The sequence below is a fragment of the Rhineura floridana genome, chromosome 4, assembly GCF_030035675.1.
Source record: "Rhineura floridana isolate rRhiFlo1 chromosome 4, rRhiFlo1.hap2, whole genome shotgun sequence".
Lineage (NCBI taxonomy): Eukaryota > Metazoa > Chordata > Lepidosauria > Squamata > Rhineuridae > Rhineura > Rhineura floridana.
This window is the reverse complement of record NC_084483.1, coordinates 110997144-111022917: the sequence shown is the minus strand read 5'-3', so window position 1 is coordinate 111022917 and position 25774 is coordinate 110997144. Positions and strand designations below refer to the sequence as shown.

The following is a 25774-nucleotide window of genomic DNA, read 5'->3' as shown; positions in this document are numbered from 1 at the left end:
TGAATCAGGACTCATCATCCCACTTCTTTTCTCCAAAGGGATTGATCACTATAATGACAGCAAGGAATGTGTCCACAACTACTATCTCTGGTTGCCATTGATTTATCAATAAAAGGACTCCACTTACTGGGTACTGGAGTCGTAACTTGCCTAATTTATTCCTCTGGATACTGATTTGTTACAAAACTATGAAAAACTGTACCAGTTGTATTCCCTCCTTACTATTTATTTATTTATTTATATCCCGCCCATCCTCCCAGTAGGAGCCCAGGGTGGCAACCAATAGTAGCATTTGTTTCTGTATTTAGTGCCCAGAGTAGAAAGGTTAATAATAGAGTGAATCTTAAGCAGGACTCTGATGATAATTTTCAAACAATTTTATTTAGAATTATTTTATTTATTTCACTCTACATTCAGAAAAACTTCAAGTAGCATACAGAAATTCAATTCACCAAAGGCTAGGGACCATACTGCTAGGAAGAGTTAGAAACAGATTATACAGCCAGCGTGGATTTTTCACATTCTGCAATGTTAAATTGAAAATACCCCCCATGCCATTCTGATACTTCCCATAAGCTCATTTCAAAATAAAACCTTACAAAACCTATAGTCCTGAATTCAGAAACGCTTGCTTAACAACCCTCTCAATTTTCATGGCAATACACAAAACAGTCAGAGAGAATAGAGAGTTCAAAGTCTAAAAAGAGAGGGGGGAAAACTCAGAGCCCTTTTGGACTTTTTTCTGCCAGAGTTCTCATAATCTGTTGAAATTCATTAAAAATCAGCCATGTTCACAGAGGACCTGTAATCCTAATAATGACACTGCCCCATATGCTGACCTTCATCTTCTGCAGTTTAAAAGTTAAAAAAATGCCTGTCTGATTTTTAATTAAGAAATTTTGGTTTGAACACAATTATAACGTTGGGCATGCTCAGTAAGAACCAACTGTCTGTTCTAAAAGCCAGACTCACAGCTGCTTGGCTTGGCTAATTAGGGGGCCACACCCACACCAGATTTTTATTTCACTTGAGACAGTCATGGCTTCCCTCAAAGAATCCTGGGAAGTGTAGTTTGTGAAGGCTGCTGAGAGGAGACTCCTATTCCACTGTCAGAGCTTCAGTGGCCAGAGTGGTTTAACAGTCAGCCACTCTGATTGAAGGTCTGTGAGGGGACCAGGGTGTCTCCTAGCAACTCTCAGCACCCTTCATTAACTACACTTCCCAGGATTCTTTGAGAGAAGACATGACTGTCCAAAATGAAATAAATTTTGCTGGTGTGGATGTGGCCAGGGACAGCTTTGGTTTAAATTTGGGTGAGAGGCTATATGTGCCTGCTGTAGAATAAAAAGTTGGGGGAAACGCTGAAAAGCAATGATACTGTTCACAATGTTTTCCTTTTGCTATCTCTGCTATCTTTTTGGCGCCTTTTGAAGACTTTTCCTCTTTCAACAAGCCTTTTAAGTTGAGACCTATCCCAGTCTGCGTCTGTGTTAGAATTGCTTTTAATGTGTTTTCTTTAATATGTTTTTAACCCTTTCATTTTTTAAAAAAAATGTTTTTAAAGCTTTTTTAAAAATGCCTTTAATGTTGTTTTGTTTTAATGTATTCTAAAGTCTTTCTATGATGTTTTAAAGTGTTTTTATCGTTTCTGTTTGCTGCTCTGGGCTACTGCTGGGAGGAAGGGCAGGATATAAATCAAATAATAAATAAATAAAGGAAAGGGACTTCCCTTCTGCCCAGTATCCACCCACCCAATCTCCTCCCCCTCCCCTCCCTGCCACTCCCCCAGGTCAGTGTTGGACTATGACCTGGGAGACCAGGGTTCGAATCCCCACACAGCCATGAAGCTCACTGGGCGACCTTAGGCCAGTCACTGCCTCTCAGCCTCAGAGGAAGGCAATGGTAAAACCACCTCTGAATACCGTTCACCATGAAAACCCTACTCAAAGGGTCGCCATCAATCCAGTCAACTTGAAGGCTGTCCATTTCCATTTTCAAACAGGATTGCACAGAAATAAATCCCATTGAACTCAAAAAGTATGCAAACGATCAAACCCATCCTCCCTTCTCCTCCCTCCTATCCCCTCCCTCTTGCCTCTTCCCTCCCCCTTCCTTTGCCCCTCCCTCTCCATCCCCTTCCAATCCCTTCTTACCCCTTACCCCTCCTACCCCTCCCCTTCCTCCTTCCCACGGTCAGTTTTACCTATCTTAAGCATGATTGGACAGAAGTAAATACCACTGAACTCTATAAGCATGCAAATGATCAAACCTGCCCTCCCCTCCCCCTTCCTTTGCCCCCTCCAATATGCTCCTTCCCCCTCCCCCTCCCCCTCCCCCATGGTCAGTTTTTCCTATCCCAGCCATGATTGCATAACAGTAAATCCCATTGAACTCAGTAAACATGCAAATGATCAGACCTGCTTTTTTCCCTCCTTCCCCTCTCCTCTACTTTCCTCCTCCCCTCCCCTCTTCCTTCTTCCTCCTCCCCTGCCCACTCCAGCCCTCCCTCTCTCCCCCCCGGACAGTTTTACCTATCCTAAGCATGATTGCACAGGAGTAAATCACACTGAATTCAATAAACATGCAAATGATCAAACCTGTCCTTCTCCTCCCCTCCCCCTCCTGCCTGCTCCCATCCTCCCCTCTGTGTTTCCTCCCCTCCCTCCTCCTCCTTCTCCTCCTCCCCTCCCCATCCCCTGTGGCCAGTTTCCCCTATCCTAAGCATGATTGCAGGGGAGTAATTCCCACTGAACTCAATAAGCATGCAAATGATCAATCCATTCTCAGCAAACTTGGCCAGGATCCCATTTCATACCTCCCAGATTAAAAAGCAGGGAAATTCACTAATAGGCAAAAAAGTTGCGGTTTAAGAACGTACCTATAGCCCACAGATATTTCTATCCAACTTTAAAAAGCAGGGAAATTGGGCAGCTATAGTGAATGCACCAGGGGAGCAGGAGACCTGACCTCCTCTCTGAGATATTGGACTGCCCTACAAATTTGTCAAAATGCAAACACAATTTGGGTTGGTCTTTCACAGTCCAATCCACTTCCTGTGTAGCTTGGAAGAATTTGGTAACATGTGCTTCTGAGCATATGGTGAGTGGTGGCAACACCTGCAATCAGCCCAAATAATAGAAAGACATGTGCTGTGCTGATCTTGTTTTAGTAGGGAGGAAGCAACATTATTAAGACAGTTGATATCGTTCAGATGGTCACTTTAGATATGTCTGATTTACTTTGCAATTTTAGTGAAGTTTACTATAGGAAATCATATTTTTTGTTTCTATTTCTATGAATATGTGAAGTACAACAACAATTTGCAAAATTTACACTAAAAAAACTCCAAATAATTGTGGAATAATGGCACAGACTTCTGCAGAATAGTCTCCAGTGGACCTCAGTAGTGTCTCAATTTGCACAAGATAAAACAGTGGGAGGTGAAATATATTCTAACAAAATTCTAGGTGTGCTCAATGTTTTTAATTGACTGTGCCCACCTTGCCTTAAATAAAGTGGTTTAAACATAGCAGGCTGAAAACATGCATCCTCTTTTCCCCCACAGCTAAGAGTCATTGCTGAAGTAGCAACATATTGGAATCAGTCTGATTTTACATCAAACTGCAGTTTCAGATTCAACTGTTAATGCACCCAAAATAGAAATAGAACATAACCTCCAATTTGAAACAAAAAAGGCTGTCTTCACCATCATATGACATTGACCAATAAAAAGACTTTGAAATTAATAAAATTAATTTGACACAGATTTGTAGGATGAACAATGAGAGAAATATAATTTTCTAGGTTAGATTCTCTGTAGAAACATTAGTAACACAGGAAAGAAGCAAAGTTAGAACACCAACAAACATACAAAAATATAATTCTCCATCTTTGGAGATGGCAGGTGTTGCCAGCACTCATCATATGCTCAGAGGCACATGTTACCAAATTCTTCCAAGCTACACAGGAAGTGGATTGGACTGTGAAAGACCAATCCAAATTGTGTTTGCATTCTGACAAATTTGTAGGGCAGTCCAATATCTCAGAGAGGAGGTCAGGTCTCCTGCTCCCCTGGTGCATTCACTATAGCTGCCCAATTTCCCTGCTTTTTAAAGTTGGATAGAAATATCTGTGGGCTATAGGTATGTTCTTAAACCGCAAGATTTTTTGCCTATTAGTGAATCAATATGGTTTCATCTGGTCTCTGACCCTATTAAAGATAGGTTTCTAATTCCTAGCTGTTCATTCTTGGTACATCCAACAGGGTGCAGAATTTTCATTCTAATTTAAGTTTACACATTAAGTATATAATTCTAAAGTTGGTTTTCAGCACATTTAAAGTACTTGTAGTTCAAAACACAGAGATACTTATCCAATTTTACCTACTCCTATTGCTTCTGGCTGTGGCTCTCTATTTGAACCATTGGCCATCTATATAAATGCTTTTTTGAAACCATTGATTGGTGAAACAGAATCATATCTGAAGGATACAGGAGGTTTTTTTTAAAAAAAAATTAATAAACTAAAATTACAGTTATCAGATGTTTGGCTACTTACTATGGATGTTTCCGCATTGTACATCAATATAACACATGAGGAAGCTATGATTGCTGTTGCAGAGACTTTGGATAAACGGGAATAATTATATCCCCCCCCTGTTTTTAATGTGCACTCCCAGAATTAGTATTGAAAAAGCATTTCAGTTTCAAGACAAAATGTTTTGACAAATTTCAGGGACAGCTATGGGATGCCTTTTTACTACAGAACTGGCCAACCGTTTCATACATAAATTGAGGAAAAAATACTACATAGGAATAATCACTATGAGTATGATATATTGATGTACAAATGTTAATTACATTTCCTCTATATCTAATAATATAGAGTTTGCAAGTGCTTACATACGTGTGGACGAAGTAAATGCACAGTTGCACTTACTATTACATGGAATTGCAATTCTCACAATTACAATAATAACCATCAGCCTCTGTACTGGGTGTGTGCCGAGTGTTTCCAGATTACTTGATAAGCATAGATGTGTTCAAGCTTAGCGTGCCTAAATCCTATACAGTGACAGGGTGGATGTGAAAATGTATGTATGAACTGTGCCCTTTATCCTTCCATGGGCTGATGTATTTTAATCCACCCCGAGACGGAAGAGGAGTTAGAGAGAAAGAGAAATTAAATATACTAAAGCTTTAATTGATTAATTAATAGGCAGAGCTTGGAAGATTACTTTTAAAAAGTAATAAATTACAGTTACAGTTACATGGCCCAAAAAAGTAGTAATTACCATTACAATTACTTTGAAAGTAACTGATTACTTTACTTTTCCTCCAAGGTAATCACTACAATTACATTTCAGTTACTTTAAAAAAACCGCCTACAAGGTGCTGGCCTTGGCTGCTGCACATCTAAGTAGCCTAAAACAACATTAAAAATAAACGAACACATACAGAGGCAGTAGAATAATTATTTTTATTCATAAGATAGCAAATGGTGGTCTGTCCACTGGTAAGGGTGGTGGGGAGGGAGGCTGAGGCCACTACTCAGATCTTTGCACGTCAAACCAAGTGCAACCCCCCCCAGCCAGCCAGCATAATCTCTCTCACTTAACGACCTCCCGGACCCTGCCCTGCCACCAACTAAGGGACACTCACTCAAGCAAACATTTTCCCGAGATGCAAAAAAGTTTAAATACTGCAAATGCAGCACAGTAGCCAGAGAGGGTGGTGGAGGCCACTTTGTGTGCCAAAACATGTTGTCATCTTTCATCTCCACAGTTCTTTATTTCCATTCTGCTGTTGCCTCCTTCTCCTCCTTTATCCATGTTCTTGACCTCCGGATCCTTTTTCCCTCCACTCCATTCTTCACCACCACTATCTGTTTTTTAAAATAATTGTTTTCTCCACTCCACCCCATCTCACTCTCTGCCTCCTCCCTTGTTGCCTCCTACCCACCCACAGAGCACGAGGGAAGAGCGACACTGTACAGAAGCCCAGTTTGAGGCACATGATTTTCATCCTCAAATCAGAGGAGCAGAAGACTTCCCCCTGCTCCCCCCAAGTAATGCCCAAAAGTAATTCTGGAAACATTACAATTACTCCACAAAAGCAGTAAAATTACTCCTAGTTCTATTACAATCAAAATGTAAAGAAATTGCCCACTCGTTACTCAAAAAAGTAATGAATTACAAGTAATTCGTTACTTGTAACTAGTTACTTCCAAGCTCTGTTAATAGGAACCTATTTTAATGTGAGGGCTCAGTTAAGAGCTCACTTGCTCATTTTTTAGGTTGTGTTTGGTTCTGGTGTGGTATTGTAATAAGGACAAAGAAAACTATTAAAAGATGACCTTTCCTTCCTACTATGTTATCTTCCATTTTCTATACAGTATCTCACAAAGGCACTTTTTCCCCTTGAAAAGACCCCAAAATATATTTTAACCTTTTCATTTGTCAGCTGCTACCAAATGATTTCCAGCCACAGGATACTATGACAGAGTAAAATTTGGTTAAAAGTCTTTGGGATAGCAACCCAGAGCTCAAGCAATCACACAGGAATAATCCTCAAGTTCTGTTTGGTAGTTTGTTTTTAATCCTTATGCCTTCATTTCTCCAAATCTTTATTTTTTTGTTTATACAAATACAAACTACTGTCACAGAGTTTATTAACAGCAATAAATGTGAGAACTGTTTTTAGAAGGAAATTTGGATAGAAAATCCAATTTTGCTCTGTTAAGAATATACTTGTTAACTTGTGGGAAATCAAACCAGTTCAATGCAGAAAAGCAAAAACAACTACAGGTGATTAGTCAAAAGACTGAGGATGGGAATGAAGCTAATTTATTGTCAAGCCATCCAAAAGGACAGTGCAGATATTACACTTTCATACTTGCAAGAGTTAGGCTGTGAGCACACTAGTCGCCTACAGCAAAGTGTTTCTACTGGCCACACCTGGAGTGGCAGCAGGTTGATCTGTAAAATATGCTTGAAGCTGAATTTTGAAATAACACACTTGAGCCAATTCCAACAGGTTTCATAGTAAAAAGGGGTGGGGTTTGACTAGCATTGTGTCTCCCTGTTTTCAGAAAAGAGAGACGGAGATGCACTGAAACCAGCAGAACAGTAAGTGTGTCTTTACCCTTACAGTGTGTGCGTTACCAGTTGGCAAAACAGAAGTCAAGTTGGGTGGTGATAAGAAGCAATCTCGGCTGGACCACTACATTGTGATTAAAGCTTGCAGTTGGAATGTGTGAGCTCATCTTAATGCTTGTATTCTTCCTAATATAAGCAAACATTCTATACAGCATTTGTTTTCTCTAGGCACCAAACTGGACACAGTCCTGCGCATGTGTTACTTGCATGTAGGACAATGCCATGTTGAATCAGGAGCAGGGTTGTGCTTTTAACCCTGCCTGCGATGTCACATCTGATTCCTCTAACAACTGCCATTGTCTGTAAAGAAACTCAAATGTGTGAGCTCCTCATCACATTACATTCAGGGGTATAATCATCCAAGGTCTCAGGGCATCTTAGACTCTTTATGTTTTTGGGAGCAGGGTCTCAGCAGGGTCCCTATGTCTTCAGCATTCTGTAAGACAATCAGCATGAAAGGGGAATGTGTTAGCCACTGAGAAAAATCTTCCAACATGCTTCCTAGTCCTTTCCTGCTAATTGGAGCCAATCAGAGTGAAAGGAGGTTAGTCAGCCATTGAGAAGACTCTTCTCAGCAGCTACACTCTCCCCTTTCATGCTTATTAGCTCCTAGGGATATCTGTTGTTGTGGGAGAGGGCATTAACAAGGTCTCATTCTCAACCCAGCAGCAAAAAACGGGGGGGGGGGGTGACTGTGACAAACATGAAGGGATCCTGCACTTCTGAATTTGCCACTCTACTACTGAGGGGCTCTGTGCAATCAAGACACTGGGACAGCCAACCACAGCTGGCGGAGAAAGCAGATGGGATGCCAGAGGTGGGGCTAAAAACATGACATCACTCTCAAGTCCTGAATGAATATGGTTTTGTCCTACATGCAAGTAACACATGCATGGGGTTCTGACAGTGGCAGTTCATTAACGTACTCCCCCATATTAAATAACTTTCACATGAGGAGTCACATATTAACGGATATTTAAAGCATTAAGGGAATTGTGAAAATATAAGGATTTTTTGTTTTAATGGGGCTATAATGTACACTGGCAGAATAAATGTGATAAAGTAAAACCCAGATGCAAGTCATCCAATACATTTAAAGTTAATTAATTTTTGACTAAAACACTGGAGGCAATGAATTATGTGGAGAAAATGTTTGGTTTGCTAATGTGAACTGGCCCATCATCACTTGGAACCTAGCACATTCCTTTCACCAGCCAGTAGACATTTGACCCAATAACGGAAGAAAATTAAACAGGCTACAGAGGTTTGATCTTAACCTGACCACAACTTCTTTGTGTCTTGCCAGTAACTTGGAAGCTGGTGTAGAAGGAAAGAACAAGTTGTTGGATCTCTGCTTTTAAAAAAAACTTCTCCCCCACCATCTTTGAGCATATTCTCATTTTTTTAAAACGACTTATGGCACATAATTAAAATAAAATAAACTCCCTAGTTACAGCAATGTGTTCTGCTGCACAGAAACATGTGATTAAAAAAAGCCAGAGCAAAAAGTGATTATTTTTATACCATACAATTTTAAAGTGCTTCTAAACAAATAGCTTTATCTTTCTCACACATTTAAAAAGAAGCAGTTGGTGACATTTTTAACTCGTAAAGGCCTAACTAAAGGTTAGTCACTAGTATTTTGCAAAATGTATTTTTTCTGAAATTGTATTCCTGTTCCTGCACACAATCAGCCAACGGTTTCTTCATTTTTAAGCTTTCAGCTCTTTTTTAAAACTACTTTAAGTAATTAGCCTGGAAAGTGTGGCAATTTGCACTTCATGATCCACCCTAGGATGACAACTGCAGCCTACCAAATCAATAGCCCCTTTGCCAAATCTATAACCCTGCATTACAAAGTTATTCTGCTAGCAGCACCTTATAGAGTGGAGCAGCAAGAGAACACAGCAATCATGTCCCATGACATCACAGACAAAATAAAAGTTCGCAGGCATCAGATATGTCTCCAATCTGAGAAGAGATTTGTACATGCCCACCACCATTCTATACTAACACTTTGGTAGTGCTGTCTTCAAACATATAAACATGATAGGATGCAACAGTTTGGGCTTCATCTGGCCAACACTTGAAAGAAGGAATGCCAGCACAAAGCAAAGAATATAGCAGGTGTGAGGACCCTTTTTTCAGCCCCCCCAAAGCCTTATTTATTGGAACCTTCCTGGGGCCACAAAAGTGGGGCCAGAGGCTAAAGTGGGCAGAGCAATGGCCATGTCTAATCTTTTGTACAACAGACATCCAGGCAAGCAAGAGGCAGGATACATTTCAGCCACGAAAAAGCACTTGAAGAGGGTATGGACAGGGCTAGTAACGGGTGTGGCTTAGGGAGAACCCAGACAGCCAGACAGAGAGGCCTGAAGGGCAGCATCTGGCCCCTGGGTCTGAGGTTCCTCACCTCTGGAATATAGGCTTCTATTTATATCTGGCTACTCTAGCTGTAAGAGCACATTCCAAGTTGCAATACGAACACTGCTTTTCTCTGCTTCAAAGCCCATAGATTTCAATGGGAGAGTTAAACACAATTTATTTTGACACTGGTAAAATACAAAAATGTCTAAAATGCTGGCAGAGCAATCCTTGACACCAACTACAGGTGGTACATCTGCTGCTGCTACACCAATGGAATATCACCATATGCTAACCTGACAACCCAGTAGGAAACTGAGAACAGAAGCACAGAAAACTGCATTAAAAATAGCAAAGCCCCCCCCCCCCAGCAACCCTGGAAACATCACCAAAGCCCACCAATCAAAACTGTGCTAACAATGAAACCCACAAGCTGCCTGCACACAAAGGGAACTAATGAACTCAAGATGACAACACACATCCAGGGTCACCACACACACACAACTTGCAAAGTGATGCCGCAACACCCCCAATTGCACATTAAGCAATCGCCCACTACTGTAAGTCCCCAGACATCCATACAGACGCAGGTTTGAAACCCCCTATGCTGCTCACAGCCACACTTTTGGAGCATGACACACAAAGGCAAGGAAGAAGCTGGATGATTTATGTCCCTCCTGGCAAGGAAAAATTAAATCTATCTTTTGAATCTTTTAGGTTGCTCTAGGATTCATTCACCTGGCAGAAACAAACAGAATATGCAGGTGACCTTTTAAATTTGGCCCTTTCCCCCTATTTCAAGTTTTCTTCTCTGGACTATTAACTCCAAACTCTGTTATGCAAACAGAGTTTAGAAGACAACAATAACAGACAAGATTGTATTATATAAGTGTGTGCGTGCACAAAAGGCTCAAGCAGCTGAAAGAATATTGAATAAGAAAGCTTTCAGTGGTCTTTGCTATTCCTCCTAGCCAGTGCTACAAAACTTTGAACTCAATCAAGAGCAGGATGTTCCTGCCTGTGCAGTAGCAGTGACAGTTGATGCTGCCCTAGTGGTATCTGGCCAGTATAAGCAAAAGGAAGATGCAGTGAAACCAACCAGCCCTAGGTTGGGTCAAATCAAGCGCATGATAGCTGTATCCTCTTTCCCAACAGTACTCATGCAATAGTATACCTATTGGCTTTATAACTGTAACAAGTGGGAAAGTTATTTACTGTAATTTTGAACTGTTATGATTTTTATTTATAACTGGGAAGAATTTGCAGCCAGGTCAGATCACACAATGCCAACATGACTGAATCAAATCACCAGGCGCCCCGACATCAACCTGGCTGCAGCATTCTGCACTAGTTGCAGTTTCCAAACACTTTCCATGAGCAGCCCCATATACAGTGTGTTGCAAAAGTCCAATCTACAGGTCATTAATAAACATTACAAGGTCTGAAAAGTAGCCCCAAACAATAACCTGATTTTTCAGGGAGAGGGCAACCCTATCAAGAACAAGCTGCAAACCCAAACATAAGTCAGAGGTTCAACCCACCAGCAGTACTTCTGTTTTGTCTGAATTACGTTTCTGCTGGTTACATCCTATGTAGTCCTTCGCAATTTTAAAAAATATATAAATAACATAAAATACCACTCACTGTGAAACAACAGTTAGAGTTGGCTATTGCCTCATGTGCTGTTTGTGGGCTTCCAATATGCATCTTGTCAGCCTTTGAGGAAGACAGGAACCAGCAAGGCATCACTAGGAAGCCATTGTTAACAGTGTGGTTAGTGTGCTGGACTACAGCCATGGAGACCTGGGTTTGAATCCTAGTCTTATTGTCTTAGTCTAATCTACTAGTCAGTTGTCAGGACAAGAAAGGATAATCCCTATGGATGCTGCCTTGAGGAAGGGCATTATATACATGTGAGAAATAAATGAAAGTATTAAATGAAGAGTCCCCTCCCCTCTTCTTTGTACAATGACAAACACTAAGTCACAGTTATTATATGCAGAAATGTTTCTTTGCCATGAAATGAATTACCTAGTTAACATCAGGCTAAATGAAGTCATCCATTTAGCACAATGGGTGCCACCACTGCATGTCACAGTAAACCATGATTAACAGCTGCAAATCACTCCCATTTCACTCTTCCCTGTTAGCAAATGGGAGCAACAAATCACTGTCCTTGGCTTAGCATTATGTCTGAATCATGAGTCGTGGTTTATTTTTCTTTAAACAAACCACGACCTAAAGGCCACATTTTTTCTCATTTTACCAACTGTGATTTTTCCAGAGAAAACTAAACCATGATTCCCAGTTCAGATGTAATGCTAAGCCATGGATAGCGGTTTGTTGCTTCCATTCACTAGTGGGGGGAGAAAAGCACATTTATGGTAAGCCATTAACCATGACTTACTGTGACTTGTGAACTCACTCAATATTTTGCCATTAAGCATTTGACTTTATTCATTCATCTCAAAAGCTGTTTTAAGTCTTTGAGCACAGCAGTGGATGTGCAGTCTTCTGCTGTGCTCAGACATCTCTGGATTTATGTTTGAAAGATACAGGTGGACCTCCAAGGGTCACTCCTATACTCAAAAACCTGTGAAAAATAATGAAAACTTGAACTAGAATGCATGCATCCTTCTTGAAGAGAAAACGTACAACTTTGAAGGTACTTGGGAGGTTCTCTCTCCATTGCATATCTGTTTATAGCATTTATAGGCCGCCCTGTAACCAAGTTCTCAGGGCAGCTTACAGCAAGAAATAAAATAATTTAAAATTCAATAACAATAAAAACAGTAAAAGGATAAACATAGTTTAAAACCAGTCACAGAGAATAAAAACAGCTTAAATGGAAAAGACTGATTAAAGGCCTAGTAAAATAAGAAGGTCTTCACCTATTGCCAAAAGTGACATCAAGGTAGGTGTCAAGCAAGCCCGTCTGCAAAGGACAGCCCACAGTCAGGGCACCACCACAAAAAAGTCTTCTCTGCCATAGCTATCCACAACACCTCATTTAGGGTTATAGCCAATGCTGTTTCTACTCATAACAGACACATTGAAATGACTGAATATGACTAACAGGTTCATGAATTTCAACGGGTCTGCTCCGAGTAGAATGTAATTGGATACGACCCTCTCTGAGACTAAGGGCCTCCAAAGACAATACCTAGATCTAAGAAGGTATACATGGAGAGAGGCAGTCCTTCAGGAACGGCAGACCAAAGCCATGAAGGGCATTAAAGGTTAAAACCAAATCAAAAGGTTGGGCCCAGAAAACAGACTAGGAGCCAATGAAAATGAGTAAAGCACTGGCATGGTATGGCATATTGCCCATTCCCAATCAGCTGTTTTATAGCCATCTTCTGAATTAATTGAAGTTTCCAGACTATTTTCAAAAGGCAGCCCCATGTACAACACATTTCAGTAGTCAAACAAGACGTAACCATGGCATGAATAACTGAAACAAGACTCCCCCTTGTCCCGGTAGGATCTCAGCTGCCATACTGGCCTAAGCTTGTAAAAGGTGTTCAAGGTCACAGAGACTACTGTGCGTCAAGTGACAGATCAACAAACACTAGCAGACTACGAACGTGACCTTTTAGGGACAGTGCAACCCGCTCTAGAACAGGCGAAACACCTCTTAACTAGGAAACCAAACCACTCCACTAACAGTATCATATCTGGATAGAGTTTCAACTTATTGGCCCTCATCCAGCCTATTTAGCACTCCCACCTCCTCATATATGTTTGGAAATGAACAGTAGACTTCTCACTCCAGATCTCTAGATGACCTCACTCAGTGATTCTATATTGATGTTTAAAAGTATGATAAAACAGAGGCCTACAGGACCCCAGAATATAAACATCCAAAAAGCTAGTAGAAATCCTCTAACACTACCTTCTCAAATCAGCCATTCAGGAATAAGTGCAGAATCCTCCACACCCAACTCAGATAGCCTTTCCAGAAGGATACTGTGGTCTACTGACGGCCACTGGGAGATCGGGGGAAATCAACAGCATTTTATTCACCATGTCTCTTTTCTGGCAAAGGTCATTCCACAGGGTGACCAAAGCAGCTTCTGTGCCCAAACCAGGTCTGAAACAGGTTTGAAATAGGCACCTTTCCTTAGAGACAGACACATATGCTATTATGTGTAGGTTTTCACAAATCTATTACAGGTGCAGCTCTCAAAAATATCCACAATCTTAGGTACAACATATGGATGAACAGCAATATGAAACCATATTTTGTTAGCATTACTATTATCTATTTAATGGAGTTGTACAAGGTAATCTGTTTATCACTGGCATTTGTGTTACTCTTAAGCAACTTCAACCAATATTTACTTGCTGCTGTTAATAATATTACCGTTTCTCTAAAACAAAGACAATGTTTGCAACATATTTGTAAATAGCTATTAGTGGCATGATTACCCAGTCAGCATAAGGCCAACTTCCTCTGTGTGCACATAGGAAAAATGCTTTTGTTATGTTCATAAACAGGAAGTCCCCAACCCCAGGAGATCAAAGAGTGAACTAGCTGAAAAGCAAGCTAACTTTTAACCTAAGATCACTGCCTTCATTGACTGCCAAGCACAACAAACAGCAGAATTCTGTGGACTAATAACTATTTGACAACAGGAGAGAGGAAACAGGTTTTTTGTCTCATCTTCCCAACCATAAGAAAACACTCTGACAAATAAAACGCCTTGGTTATCAAACTGACCAGTACATGGGGATCCAAGAATTACTTTGTGAAGAATTTTTATTTAGCATTACTCTTTTTGAAGCTTAGATATTAGTAAGCAAGAAAAAAACCATGAAAGGGTATTTTTTCAACCTATGGGCATCTTAATGCAGAATATCTACCCCACCCAACTTCTCTCATCTTTAGAGAAAGGTTTTTTTAATGTAGTTTATTAGGTGGACACAGAAAGAACATAAGAATCAAGCAATTAAAATATAGCAGATTTGGGGGATTGAATAATTACTGTATATTTGGTCCTCGCCTCAGAGATCTGTACATTATTCCATATATATTATAGACTTCAAAACTTCTGTTTTAAAATAAATCTTCAAAGCTGCCCATGGGCAGTCTTAGACTTTCATTTATTTACCCTCCTTCACCCTATCTCACTCTGAAAATTGTCATTGCATTTTATGCCTCAAAACACCAAACACATTCTTCCTTCACAGTCAGGTCTTAAGTTTCTTAAAATGCAGTTTGTTAGCAGCACACCTCTATACCCACATGGCTGTCCTTATGGTTCTGCATGCACAAACAGATATTCTCACAGGATAACAATTTTGCAGAATCCAGCCACCATCATCTGTGGTAAAGGACCAGGAGATAAGGCAAAGGTTTCCTTCAGCCATCTCAAATCTAGCAGTTCTTAAAAGCATGAACTTTTGGTTAGCTGGAATACCACATTCAAGCAGTTTGAGGAGTAGACCTCTCACCAGTGATCACTTATTGCACTGCTATCTATAAAATGTCAATGATCTTACCATTTGCATAGTGTTTGAAACACACCTGGTAGACAAACAGAAGCATGTCACAAGAACAGTATTAGGTGGGTGAGCAGGACAAACTATAGGATTTAAGTCTTTTTTATGCTGAAAAATCTAAGCATATCTTGCTTAGAAGAGGGCCAAAGGATACTCTTCCCTTGTCAAGCAATTTACGTCTAGCAAAAATTAAGCTTACAAAGAAGATATTATTATAATGAGCTCTACTCTTTGAGTTCATCTGGTTTAATTCACTTAAAGAACATTTTTGAATAATGACTTGTTTTGGACTTAGCAAGCCCAACTCTTATAGAAGCCAACTTCATTATTACTGATTAAAAAGTGTGTAATATTTAGAATGAAAAGGTGGCAAATTAGATTGGTAACTGGCACCTCATGGGTTAACCATGCCTCATTGAGGTGGCTGTCTGGTCCCCAACTGACAAAAGCTTATTTGTAAGAAGAGCCCTGCTGGATTAGCCCAGCAGCCGATCTAGTCCAGCACCCTGTTCTCGCAGTAGCCAACCGCATGCCTATGGGAAGCCCACAGGCAGGATCTGAGTGCAGGCGCACTCTTCCTTCCTGCAGTTTCCAGGAACTGGTGTTCAGAAGCATACTGTCTCCAACAGTGGAGGCAGAGCGTAGCTTCTGTGGCTAGTAGCGATTGACAGACTTATCCTCCATGAATTTGTCTAATCCTCTTTTAAAGCCATCCAAGATGGTGATTATCACCGTCTCTTGTGGGAGCAAATTCCATAGGTTAGTTATGCACTGTGTGAAGAAGTACTTTCTTTTGTCTGCTCCCAATCTTCCAAGATTCTGCTTCATTGGATGTTACCAAGTTCTGGTGTTATGAGAGAAGGAGAAAAACTTCCTCTATCCTTCCATGTCCACTGAGCTGACTGAACTCGAGTGGGAGACCGTCTATGCAAGCAAGAAGAGGAATTGTCCCCTCACTGACACATTCCAGTTTTCCCATTCCTCCCAGGTTTCCTGGAAGAATTCCAGTTAGGAAGGGAGATTCTGATCCAGCTGAATCAAGTGGAGAATAAGGAATCCTCTTTCCCCTGACAACCCGTCTTGTCCTTTTCCTTCCAGGAAATCTGAATTTGCAAGTCAGAGGAAAAAAGGGATTACATTAACAGTTTGTTTGTTGATATACAGTCTTGTTCTATACTATTTAATTGAAAAGCTGTCTATAATTTTTTTAAAAAATAGATACATCTTCCTTTTGATGCAGTCCTCCCCTCTGCTTCACTATTCAAGAAGCCAGAAGAAGGTGTATCTGAGTTCAAACTGGCTACCAATAAAAACAGTAAACAATACTGTTTATAAAGTATCTAAAACTGTTGTTATACAATACACAGCATCCATGAAACTGCCATCAGAGAAGGAAAAGATGTGACTGAGTGAGTATAGGTATCTATGGCTACAACAGAGCTCTCATTTAGACACACCCAGCAGCATTTTTTAAATAGCACCACCCTGCCCCCAATTTATGCCACATGGCAAAATGTTCCCAAGGGCAGCTTGCCATATGGCTCAGGGGTGTATTGTTTTAAGGAGAAAAAAGAAGAAACACACCAGGCATGAAGGAGTTAGGATGATTTATCTGTTCATACACATTATTCCAGGTTTCATCACTCACAACTGACATGATGATGTCAAACAGGAAAGAGGAAGCACACATGACTTACACTTCCTGTTCTTCCACATCTCTGCCATACATCTGAATGAAGTAGGACAGATGCAGGGAGGACAGTATGCATTATCACTTGGCACAGGAGATGGGAAATCCCATCTGAAGTACACACACAAAAAAGTGGATATGTGGTCCATACGTTGTGTGTTCACTGTCAGAAAACCAGTGTGCCCACAGTCATTGCATCTGCTGCGTAAAGTTCTTCAGCTGCTCAAAGTCATGCATTTATCTGGAATGTAGCTGAATTTGTATTCTATAAAAAGTGGTAAGATGAACTTACAAAGCAACTCCCTTAAGAAACAACTGGGGTAGTTCTTCTCTGGCACTGCAGTTGTAATGGACATTGTACACAGTTCTGGTTTTGATTGTATGTGCACTCTTATTGTAGCAGGCATTAGCTGATGTTATTAAATTAATGGAATACATTTGTGCACTCACATTTCAAAATATCAGATACTGGATAGTAATTTGAATCACACGTTCCCCAAAGTACAATCTTCAAAGAAACAGCTTGCCTTGAATAATATTTAGAGAATTCTCAACATCTCTTAAATAAAGAGTTAACAATTCCTGTCACATTTGCCCTTTTTCTTTTAAAATATAAGACTCAAGGCAGCGGGGGGGGGATGTTAAAACACTGTAAAGATTGTGAAGGTTTTGTTTTGTTTTAAATCAACACACTGTTGAAGATAACATACATTTACAAATACAAACTTCACTGAAACTGTGTTAGAAATAAGACTAATTTAAAATAGCTAGAAATACAATTGAATAGTTCTGTAGTGCAAAGGGGAAGGGAAGGGGAACGTGCATAAAGCATATGAGAATTCACTAAACCTACCCTAACAATACAAGCACATAGTAGGAAACCATGCTTGTAGTAACAAAATAAAAGAAGTTGGGCGTAGACTGTTGCTTCAAATCTCAGCAACAAAACACGGTTTTCTTAGTTCTGATTTCTGATTTTCTGGACAAAAAATACAAGAAGGTGTCCCTTTCTCTAAGAACTATTTGAGTCACTTTAATTCTCCCCATAATTTTTGTTTTTTAAGAGAGTAGAAAATGACATAAAGCCAAGCAAAGCCATTCCTTTCAAGGGGAGGAGCAGGGAAAGAAAGAACTCCTGCTTGAAGAGAAACTTGCTGTAACCCCAGAGACATCCTACTTTGCCTTCGACAAAGAAACCAGTATTACTGTTGGGAAAGTCCATCACACATCAGCATCTGAAAACAATGCTTTGTTTAGATTAACGCGGCTGCATTGTGTTATAGCTACAAAGGCGCACGATCAATCGGGGTGGGGGCGAACTGTCCGAAAGAGATTGCCTTCTCTTGCCGTTTCTCAGCTCTACTCACCGCTAGCATGTTCGGAGAGAGTGGAGACTGAAGTCTGGCCCATCTTTTGTCCTGGACGAGGGCCGGGGTCCTACAATCAGGCAGCTCTTTTGGTTCTTTGACAAGGTTTCCTCTCCCACAGAAGCTTCCGAGGGCTCATTTCACCTTCTCCCGGCGCCTGCTGTTGTATTAGCAGCCGCCTCCTTACAACTTCTGCCTCCCCTTGCACGGTGATTGTTAAGCCCTCCTCCTGTTGCTGCCGCTACAGCCCAACTCAGACGGTTCCTGTTCTGCCGAATGCCTGTCATTCCGCTATGCAGATTACTAGGGGTAAAGGTCACGGGGAGGGAGTCCCTTGCTGGTACAGCCACACCAGGCTCACTCGCAGAGATCATCGCCACACAACAGTTACAGTTATGCGGTTTTAAGGCACATACACAAAGAACCCACTGTTAAATGATCCTAGGGCTTGAATGAGAAAGAATAAAGTACTTAGTAATGATATTTAAGTTTAACAAGGTCTTGTTTTCCTTAAAGGTGCTTATCCCTGTTGAGTTTCTGAACTTCAAAGGGCTGATTACGTTCTTTTCTGTGGGTGCTAGATACAAGATAAGATCATTTTCGCTCGCTCTCTTTTTCCATAGAGGTATTGGTGTTAAGTCTCTTGCAGCAAAAATAATGTCTTATAAACCTCAAAGGCTAACAAATTTATGGTGCCACAAAATTCTGTTGTTTGTACACCACTGTACAAATTAATGTTGCCAGAAAATGTCAATAGAAAACTTAATGAATGTACATCGTGCTTTCAAATATGGATAAAAATTTGAACAAGCATATGGGACCTGAAGTGCCCAAGCATATGTTTCTGTAGGGAACTAATATGGAGCTCAAACACAGAAGGATTTGGGATTTTAAAAAGATAAGAGGTACTGATTTCTTCATGGGGTAATTTATAACACTTCCTTGCACAGAAAGCTCTAACTTTTGTTCAGAAAATTTATCTTAAACATTTCAGAAGTGCTTTGGTAATCTGGCGCTGGAGAGCAGGCAAAAATCTAAAATTAATTCCATAAACTGTTTCACACTCTCTCTAGAAAAATCCAATTATAACTTCAAATTGGATTTTATACCTTCAGAATCTAGTGGCAAATAATTATTTCTGCATCTTACATAGGGTTGTTCTAGGCTTCATTTCCTATTATCCACTCGTCAGGTGTCTTGTGAACAAACAAAGCGTCATTTCATAGTTTCCAGTACAAATTGTTTCCAGGATATATATTTATTTATCTTGATGGGGTTACACTCCCCTTGAAGGAACAGGTTCGTAGCTTGGGAGTCCTTTTCGATCCTTCCTTGTCTCTCGAGGCCCAGGTGGCCTCGGTGGCACAGAACGCTTTTTACCATCTTCGACTGGTAGCCCAGCTACGTCCCTATCTGGATAGTGATGACCTCGCCTCAGTTGTTCACGCTCTGGTAACTTCTAGGTTGGACTACTGCAATGCGCTCTACGTTGGGCTGCCCTTGAAGATAGTTCGGAAACTACAGCTAGTCCAGAATGCAGCGGCCAGACTACTGACGCGGACCAGAAGGTCCGCTCATATAACACCCGTTCTGGCCCGTCTGCACTGGCTTCCTATTTGTTTCCGGGCTAAATTCAAAGTGCTGGTTTTGACCTATAAAGCCCTACACGGCATGGGACCGCAATACCTGGTGGAACGCCTCTCCCAATACGAACCTACCCGTACACTGCGCTCGACATCTAAGGCCCTCCTCCGAGTGCCATCCCATCGAGAAGCTCGGAGGGTGGTGACCAGAACTAGGGCCTTCTTGGTGGTGGCCCCTGAATTGTGGAATAGTCTCCCCGATGAGGTACGCCTGGCGCCGACGCTGCTAACTTTTCGGCGCCAGGTGAAAACCTTTTTATACTCCCAGGCATTTTAAAATGTATCTTAATAATTGTTTTTATCGTGTATTTTAAACAGTATCTTATTATTGTTATATTTTGATGTTGCTTGGTTGTTGTTGTTAGTTGTTTTGACTTTTGATTCTGTTATATTTACTGTATTTATATATTTTTATTTATTTATTATTTATTTATTTATTTATTAAATTTATATACCGCCCGACTAGCAATAGCTCTCTGGGCAGTGAACATAAAATAGCATAAAAATACAATGAATAACAAAATAATACTAAAATACAATCAACAATCCAATACAATAAACATTTTTAATATTTTGCTTGTTTTATCTTTTATGTACACCACCCAGAGAGCCTTTTTGGCTTAGGGCGGTATATAAATTAAATAAAATAAATAATAAATAATTTATTTATTTATTTTATTAGATTTATATACCGCCCGACTAGCAATAGCTCTCTGGGCGGTGAACATAAATCCACACAATCATATATAATTGACTTAACTGGGACATGCTACCAGGTATAAGATTGCAGCTGTAGGTTTTTTCTTTCTTAATAAAAAGAGAGTAAATTAAAACAGCTGTTTCTGTCCTTTCAAATTATTTTTTTAGCTGCAATGATCGTGAAAAAAACAAGTTAACCAGCCATTTAAAAGGGTTCTTCAACATGAAATGTTATTGTTAAAAATAATATGCATAGAGTTGCTCTTTGTCTATTGTGTAAAGAGCTGCCCATACAATCATAGTTTCACAGAACACCAGTGGGGTCCCTTTTTAAAGTACCCCACAACTGATTTCCATTACAGAATCTGCTTTTAGCCTTTTTGCTATGCTTTCCAATTTAAAATATTTCCCATCCTTTGTTGAACTGCAAGGACCAAGTTAGACATTATGTCAAATGCACAGTTGCTGCTTAAAATAGTAATTATGTGGCAACCTTGAGTCTGATTCCCCTCTTCTACTCCATAAAGTCTAGTACAAGTTGCCTGTGTTCTGAAGTTGAAGTGTTCCATGATTTCCCACCGTTTTCATAATCACCAGCTGCCACTGAAGGAGTGGTGGGAAGATGGCAATGAGGAAATATTGAATGTTGTAGATAAGTTCCATTAGACATTTTAGACAAATAGGAGAAACATGCAGCTGTTTTTTATGTAACTTCTTGTTTGATCCTGGATAGTTCATGTGCTGACCTTTAAAACCCTATACGGTTTCGGCCCAGTATATCTGAAGGAACGCCTCCAGAATCACCGATTGTGCCGCCTGACGAGATCAGCCTCGCAAGACCTTCTCTCGGTCCCACCGGTGAGAACAGCTAGGCTGGTACGGACCAGAGAGAGGGCATTCTCTGTTGTGGCCCCCACCCTCTGGAACTCTCTCCCTTTCGATCTCAGACATGCTCCCTCCCTGTCCAGCTATCGCCGAGCCTTGAAGACCTGGCTGTTCAGGCAGGCCTACAAGATTGGGACAGATTAACTTATGTTACAATTGAATTAATGAATGGTTTTTTAGCTTAAAATTTGATTATGTTGATCTATATGTATTGTTTTTATTCTTGTTGTTCGTCGCCTAGAGTGTCCCTAACCTGGACAGATAGGCGGCTGAAAAATAAAATTTATTATTATTATTATAAGCAGTTCAGCTAGATAAATGGCAACACAAAGAAAGTTGTAAATCTAATTATATAGGAATTGCTGTGTAAAATATATTTTAGAATAAAAAATCAATAAAGTGTGCACTGACAATCTTTTTGTGCACCAGTTATTCTGCAACCACGATTTATCACCCTGGACTGGTGCTTGGACTTGGTGATAGGTTGAATGATGGCCAATAAAGTGAGTCTGGTAGGACAGCTGCAGCCATTTCTGGACCGTGATAGCCTGACCACTGTTGTCCATGCACTGGTAACCACCAGGCTGGATTACTGTAATGTGCTCTGTGTGGGGTTGCCCTTGAGGTTGGTCTGAAAGCTGCAGCTAGTGCTAACTGCGGCGACATTACTGCTCATCGAGACAGGGTATCACCAACATATCACCCCGCTGCTGAAGGAATTGCACTGGCTGCCCATTACCTACCAGGCCAAATTCCAGGTTCTGGTTTTGGTGTACAAAGTTCTATACAGTTTGGGACCAGGATACATGGAAGTTCATCTTATCCCTTATATACCCAGTCGATCACTGTGCTCTGCAGGTAAGGGCCTCCTGCAGATACCATCTTATTAGGAGGTCTATTCCGCACAACGTAGGAAGTGGACCTTTAGTGTTGTGGCACCTATCCTTTGGAATTCCCTCCCCTTCAATATTAGACAGGCACCATCTGCGTTATCTTTCCAGAGCCTACTGAAGACCTTCCTCTTTCAACAAGCCTTTTAAGTAGAGACCTTATCCCAGTCTGTGCTGGAATTGTTTTTTAAGATGTGTTTAAAGATGTTTTGTTTTAATATATTTTAAAGTCTGTTTTAAGATGTTTTAGAGTGTTTTTAGTATTTTGCCGACCTGAGCTCCTTCTGGAAGGGCGGGATATAATTTTAATAAATAAATAAATATCATCACCACAGCATTGTTGGCCTTTTGTATTGTATTATGTATTGATCCCCAGACTTTTCCACGCTAGTCCAGAGAACTGGTAGGAAGAACTAGCAGCAATAGCATGTGTAGCATAGTCCAAAACAGCAACTATTGCAAAAAAACCTAGTATTTGTTGACACCTTTTCTGAGAGGTTTTACACTCTCACACACACACTTTCCCCAAGACTCATGAATTTCCAGTGTACTATTGCAAGCAAAACCAACATCTGGACAAGCCCTTAGAAGAGTCAAGTAGCTCTACTTTCCATTAAAACACGTAATAGTGGAGAATTTCTTGAGGGATAGGAACACAGAATCATAGAATAGTAGAGCTGAAAAGGACCTATAAGGCCGAGTCCAGCCCCCTACTCAATGCAGGAATCCAAATTAAAGCATACCTGACAGGTGGCTGTCAAGCTGCATCTTGAATGCCTCCAGTGTTGGAGACCCCACCACCTCCCTAGGCAATTTGTTCTATTGTCGTACTGCTCTAACAGTTAGGAGGTTTTTCCTGATGTTCAGCTGAAATCTGGCTTCCTCTAACTTGAGCCCATTATTCCACGTCCTGCACTTTGGGATGATTAAGAAGAGATGCTGGCCCTCCTCTGTGTGACAACCTTTCAAGTACCTGAACAGTGCTATCATATCTCCCCTCAGTCTTCTCTTCTCAAGGCTAAACTTGCCCAGTTCTTTCCGTTGCTCTCATAGGGCTTTGTTTCCAGTCCCCTAGTCATTGCCCTCCTCTGAATCTGTTCCAGTTTGTTTGCATCCTTCTTAAACTGCAGTGTCCAGAACTGGCAGTGTCAAATAGAGGGAAACATGTTACTAATAGAAATAGAGGCACATGTTACCAAATTCTTCCAAGCTACACAGGAAGTGGATTGGACTGTGAAAGAGCAACCCAAACTGTGTTTGCATTTTGACAAATTTGTAGGGCAGTACAATATCTCAGAGAGGAGGTCAGGTCTCCTGCTCCCCTGGTGCATTCACTATAGCTGCCCAATTTCCCTGCTTTTTAAAATTTGATAGAAATATCTGTTGGCTATAGGTACGTTCTTAAACCGCAACGTTTTTTGCCTATTAGTAAATTTCCGTGCTTTTTAATCTGGGAGGTAAGAAATGGGATCCTGTGCAAGTTTGCTGAGAATGGATTCATAATTTGCATGCTTATTGAGTTCAGTGGGATTTACTCCCCTGCAATCATGCTTAGGATAGGTGAAACTGACCACAGGTGATGGGGAAGGGGGGAGGAGGAGGAGGGAAGGAGGGAAGTTAAGGCAGAGAGGAGGACTGGGATGGGACCAGGCAGGAGGGGGAGTGGAGAAGGCCAGATTTGATCATTTGCATGTTTATTGAGTTCAGTGGGATTTACTCCCCTGCAATCATGCTTAGGATAGGTGAAACTGACCACAGAGGATGGGGAAGGGAAGGGAGGAGGAGGAGGAGAGAGGGGAGGAAAGGCAGAGGGTAGAACTGCGATGGGAGCAGGCAGGAGGGAGAGGGGAGAAAGACAGATTTTATCATTTGCATGTTTATTGAGTTCAGTGTTATTGACTCCCCTGCGATCATGCTTAGGATAGGTGAAACTGACTGGGGGGGAAGGGAAGGAGGGCTGAAGTGGGCAGGGGAGGAGGAAGAAGGAAGAGGGGAGGGGAGGAGGAAGGAAGAGGAAAGGGAAAGGAGGGGAAAGGCAGGTCTGATCATTTGCATGATTATTGAGTTCAATCGGATTTACTCCTATGCAATCATTATTAGGATAGGTAAAACTGACCATGGGGGAGGAGGAGGGGGAGGGGAAAGGGGAAGGAGCATATTGGAGGGGGGCAAAGGAAGGGGGAGGGAAGGGGCAAGAGGGAGGGGATAGGAGGGAAAAGAAGGGAGGGTGGGTTTGGTCATAGGCATACTTTTTGAGTTCAATTGGATTTATTTCTGTGCAATCATGTTTGAAAATGGAAATGGACAGCCTTCAAGTTGACTGGATTGATGGCGACCCTTTGAATAGGGTTTTCATGGTAAATGGTATTCAGAGGTGGTTTTACCATTGCCTTCCTTTGAGGCTGAGATGCAGTGACTGGCCCAAGGTCACCCAGTGAGCTTCATGGCTCTGTGGGGATTTGAACCCTGGTCTCCCAGGTCGTAGTCCAACACTGACCTGGGGGAGGGGCAGGGAGGAGAGGACATTGGGTGGGTGGGCACTGGGAAGAAGGGAAGCCCCTTTCCTTTCCAAAAGGAAAACATTGTGAACAGTACCATTGCTTTTCAGCGTTTCTCCCACCTTTTTATTCTACAGAAGGCACATGTAGCCTCCCACACAAATTTAAACCAAAGCTGGCCCTGGCCACATCCACACCAGGCCTCTATTACTGGGAAGTGTTGTTAGTGAAGGGTGCTGAAAGTTGCTAGGAGAGATGCCCTGTTCCCCTCACAGACCTTCAATCAGAGTGGCTGACTATTAATCCATACTCTCAGGGGAATAGGAGTCTCCTCTCAGCATGCTTCACAAACTACACTTCCCAGGATTATTTGAGGGAAGCCATGACTATCTCAAGTGAAATCAAAGTCTGGTGTGGCTGTGGCCCCCTGATTAGCCAAGCCCAGCAGCTGGGCAGCTGGCTTTTAGAACACTGACAGTTGGTTCTTACTGAGCATGCCCCGCGTTATCATTGGCTGCAAGCCAAGATTTCTTAAATTAATTAAAAACCAGCCAGGTATTTTTTTAACTTTTAAACTGCAGAAGATGAACGTCAGAGTATGGGGCAAGGTCAATATTACAGGTACTCTGTGAACATGGCCAATTTTTAATGAATTTCAAGAGATTATGAGAACTCTGAGAGAAAAAAGTCCAAAAGGGCTCTGGGTTTTTTTCTCATTTTAGACTTTGAACTCTCTATTCTCTCTGACTGTTTTGTGTATCACCATGAAAATTGAGAGGGTTGTTAAGCAAATGTTTCTGAGTTCAGGGCTGTAGGGCTGGTAAGGTTTTATTTTGAAATGTGCTTATGGGAAGCATCAGAATGGCATGGGGGGTGTTTTCAATTTAACATTGCAGAATGTGAAAAATCCATGTGAGAGAAATGCATATGATGTGTTGCTTTTTCAGGATATGTTAAGGATAAATAAAATGTGTGATTTTATTGTTCAAAATAAATAATTACTCAATTGATAGGTTGCAGTAGATATTCTGTAGAGGCTGAAGCTGAGGCAAGTAAAAGAAAAGGGACTTTTTCTTT

At 41.1% G+C, this 25774-nt stretch overlaps 1 protein-coding gene across 3 annotated transcripts in view; it reads right to left on the bottom strand.

Moving 5' to 3' along the window:
- PHACTR2 (phosphatase and actin regulator 2) overlaps positions 1-25774 on the bottom strand; it is a 227280-nt gene that overhangs the window by 60493 nt on the left and 141013 nt on the right. Inside the window, exon 1 of one of the 3 annotated variants that reach the window (XM_061624028.1) lies at positions 18083-18343. The exons of the other annotated variants lie outside the window; for them this stretch is intronic. Coding sequence (XP_061480012.1) covers positions 18083-18125 — 43 coding nt within the window. The 5' untranslated portion in view covers positions 18126-18343. Of the gene's footprint in view, positions 1-18082; positions 18344-25774 lie in introns of those variants that run through there. 3 annotated transcript variants of the gene reach the window in all.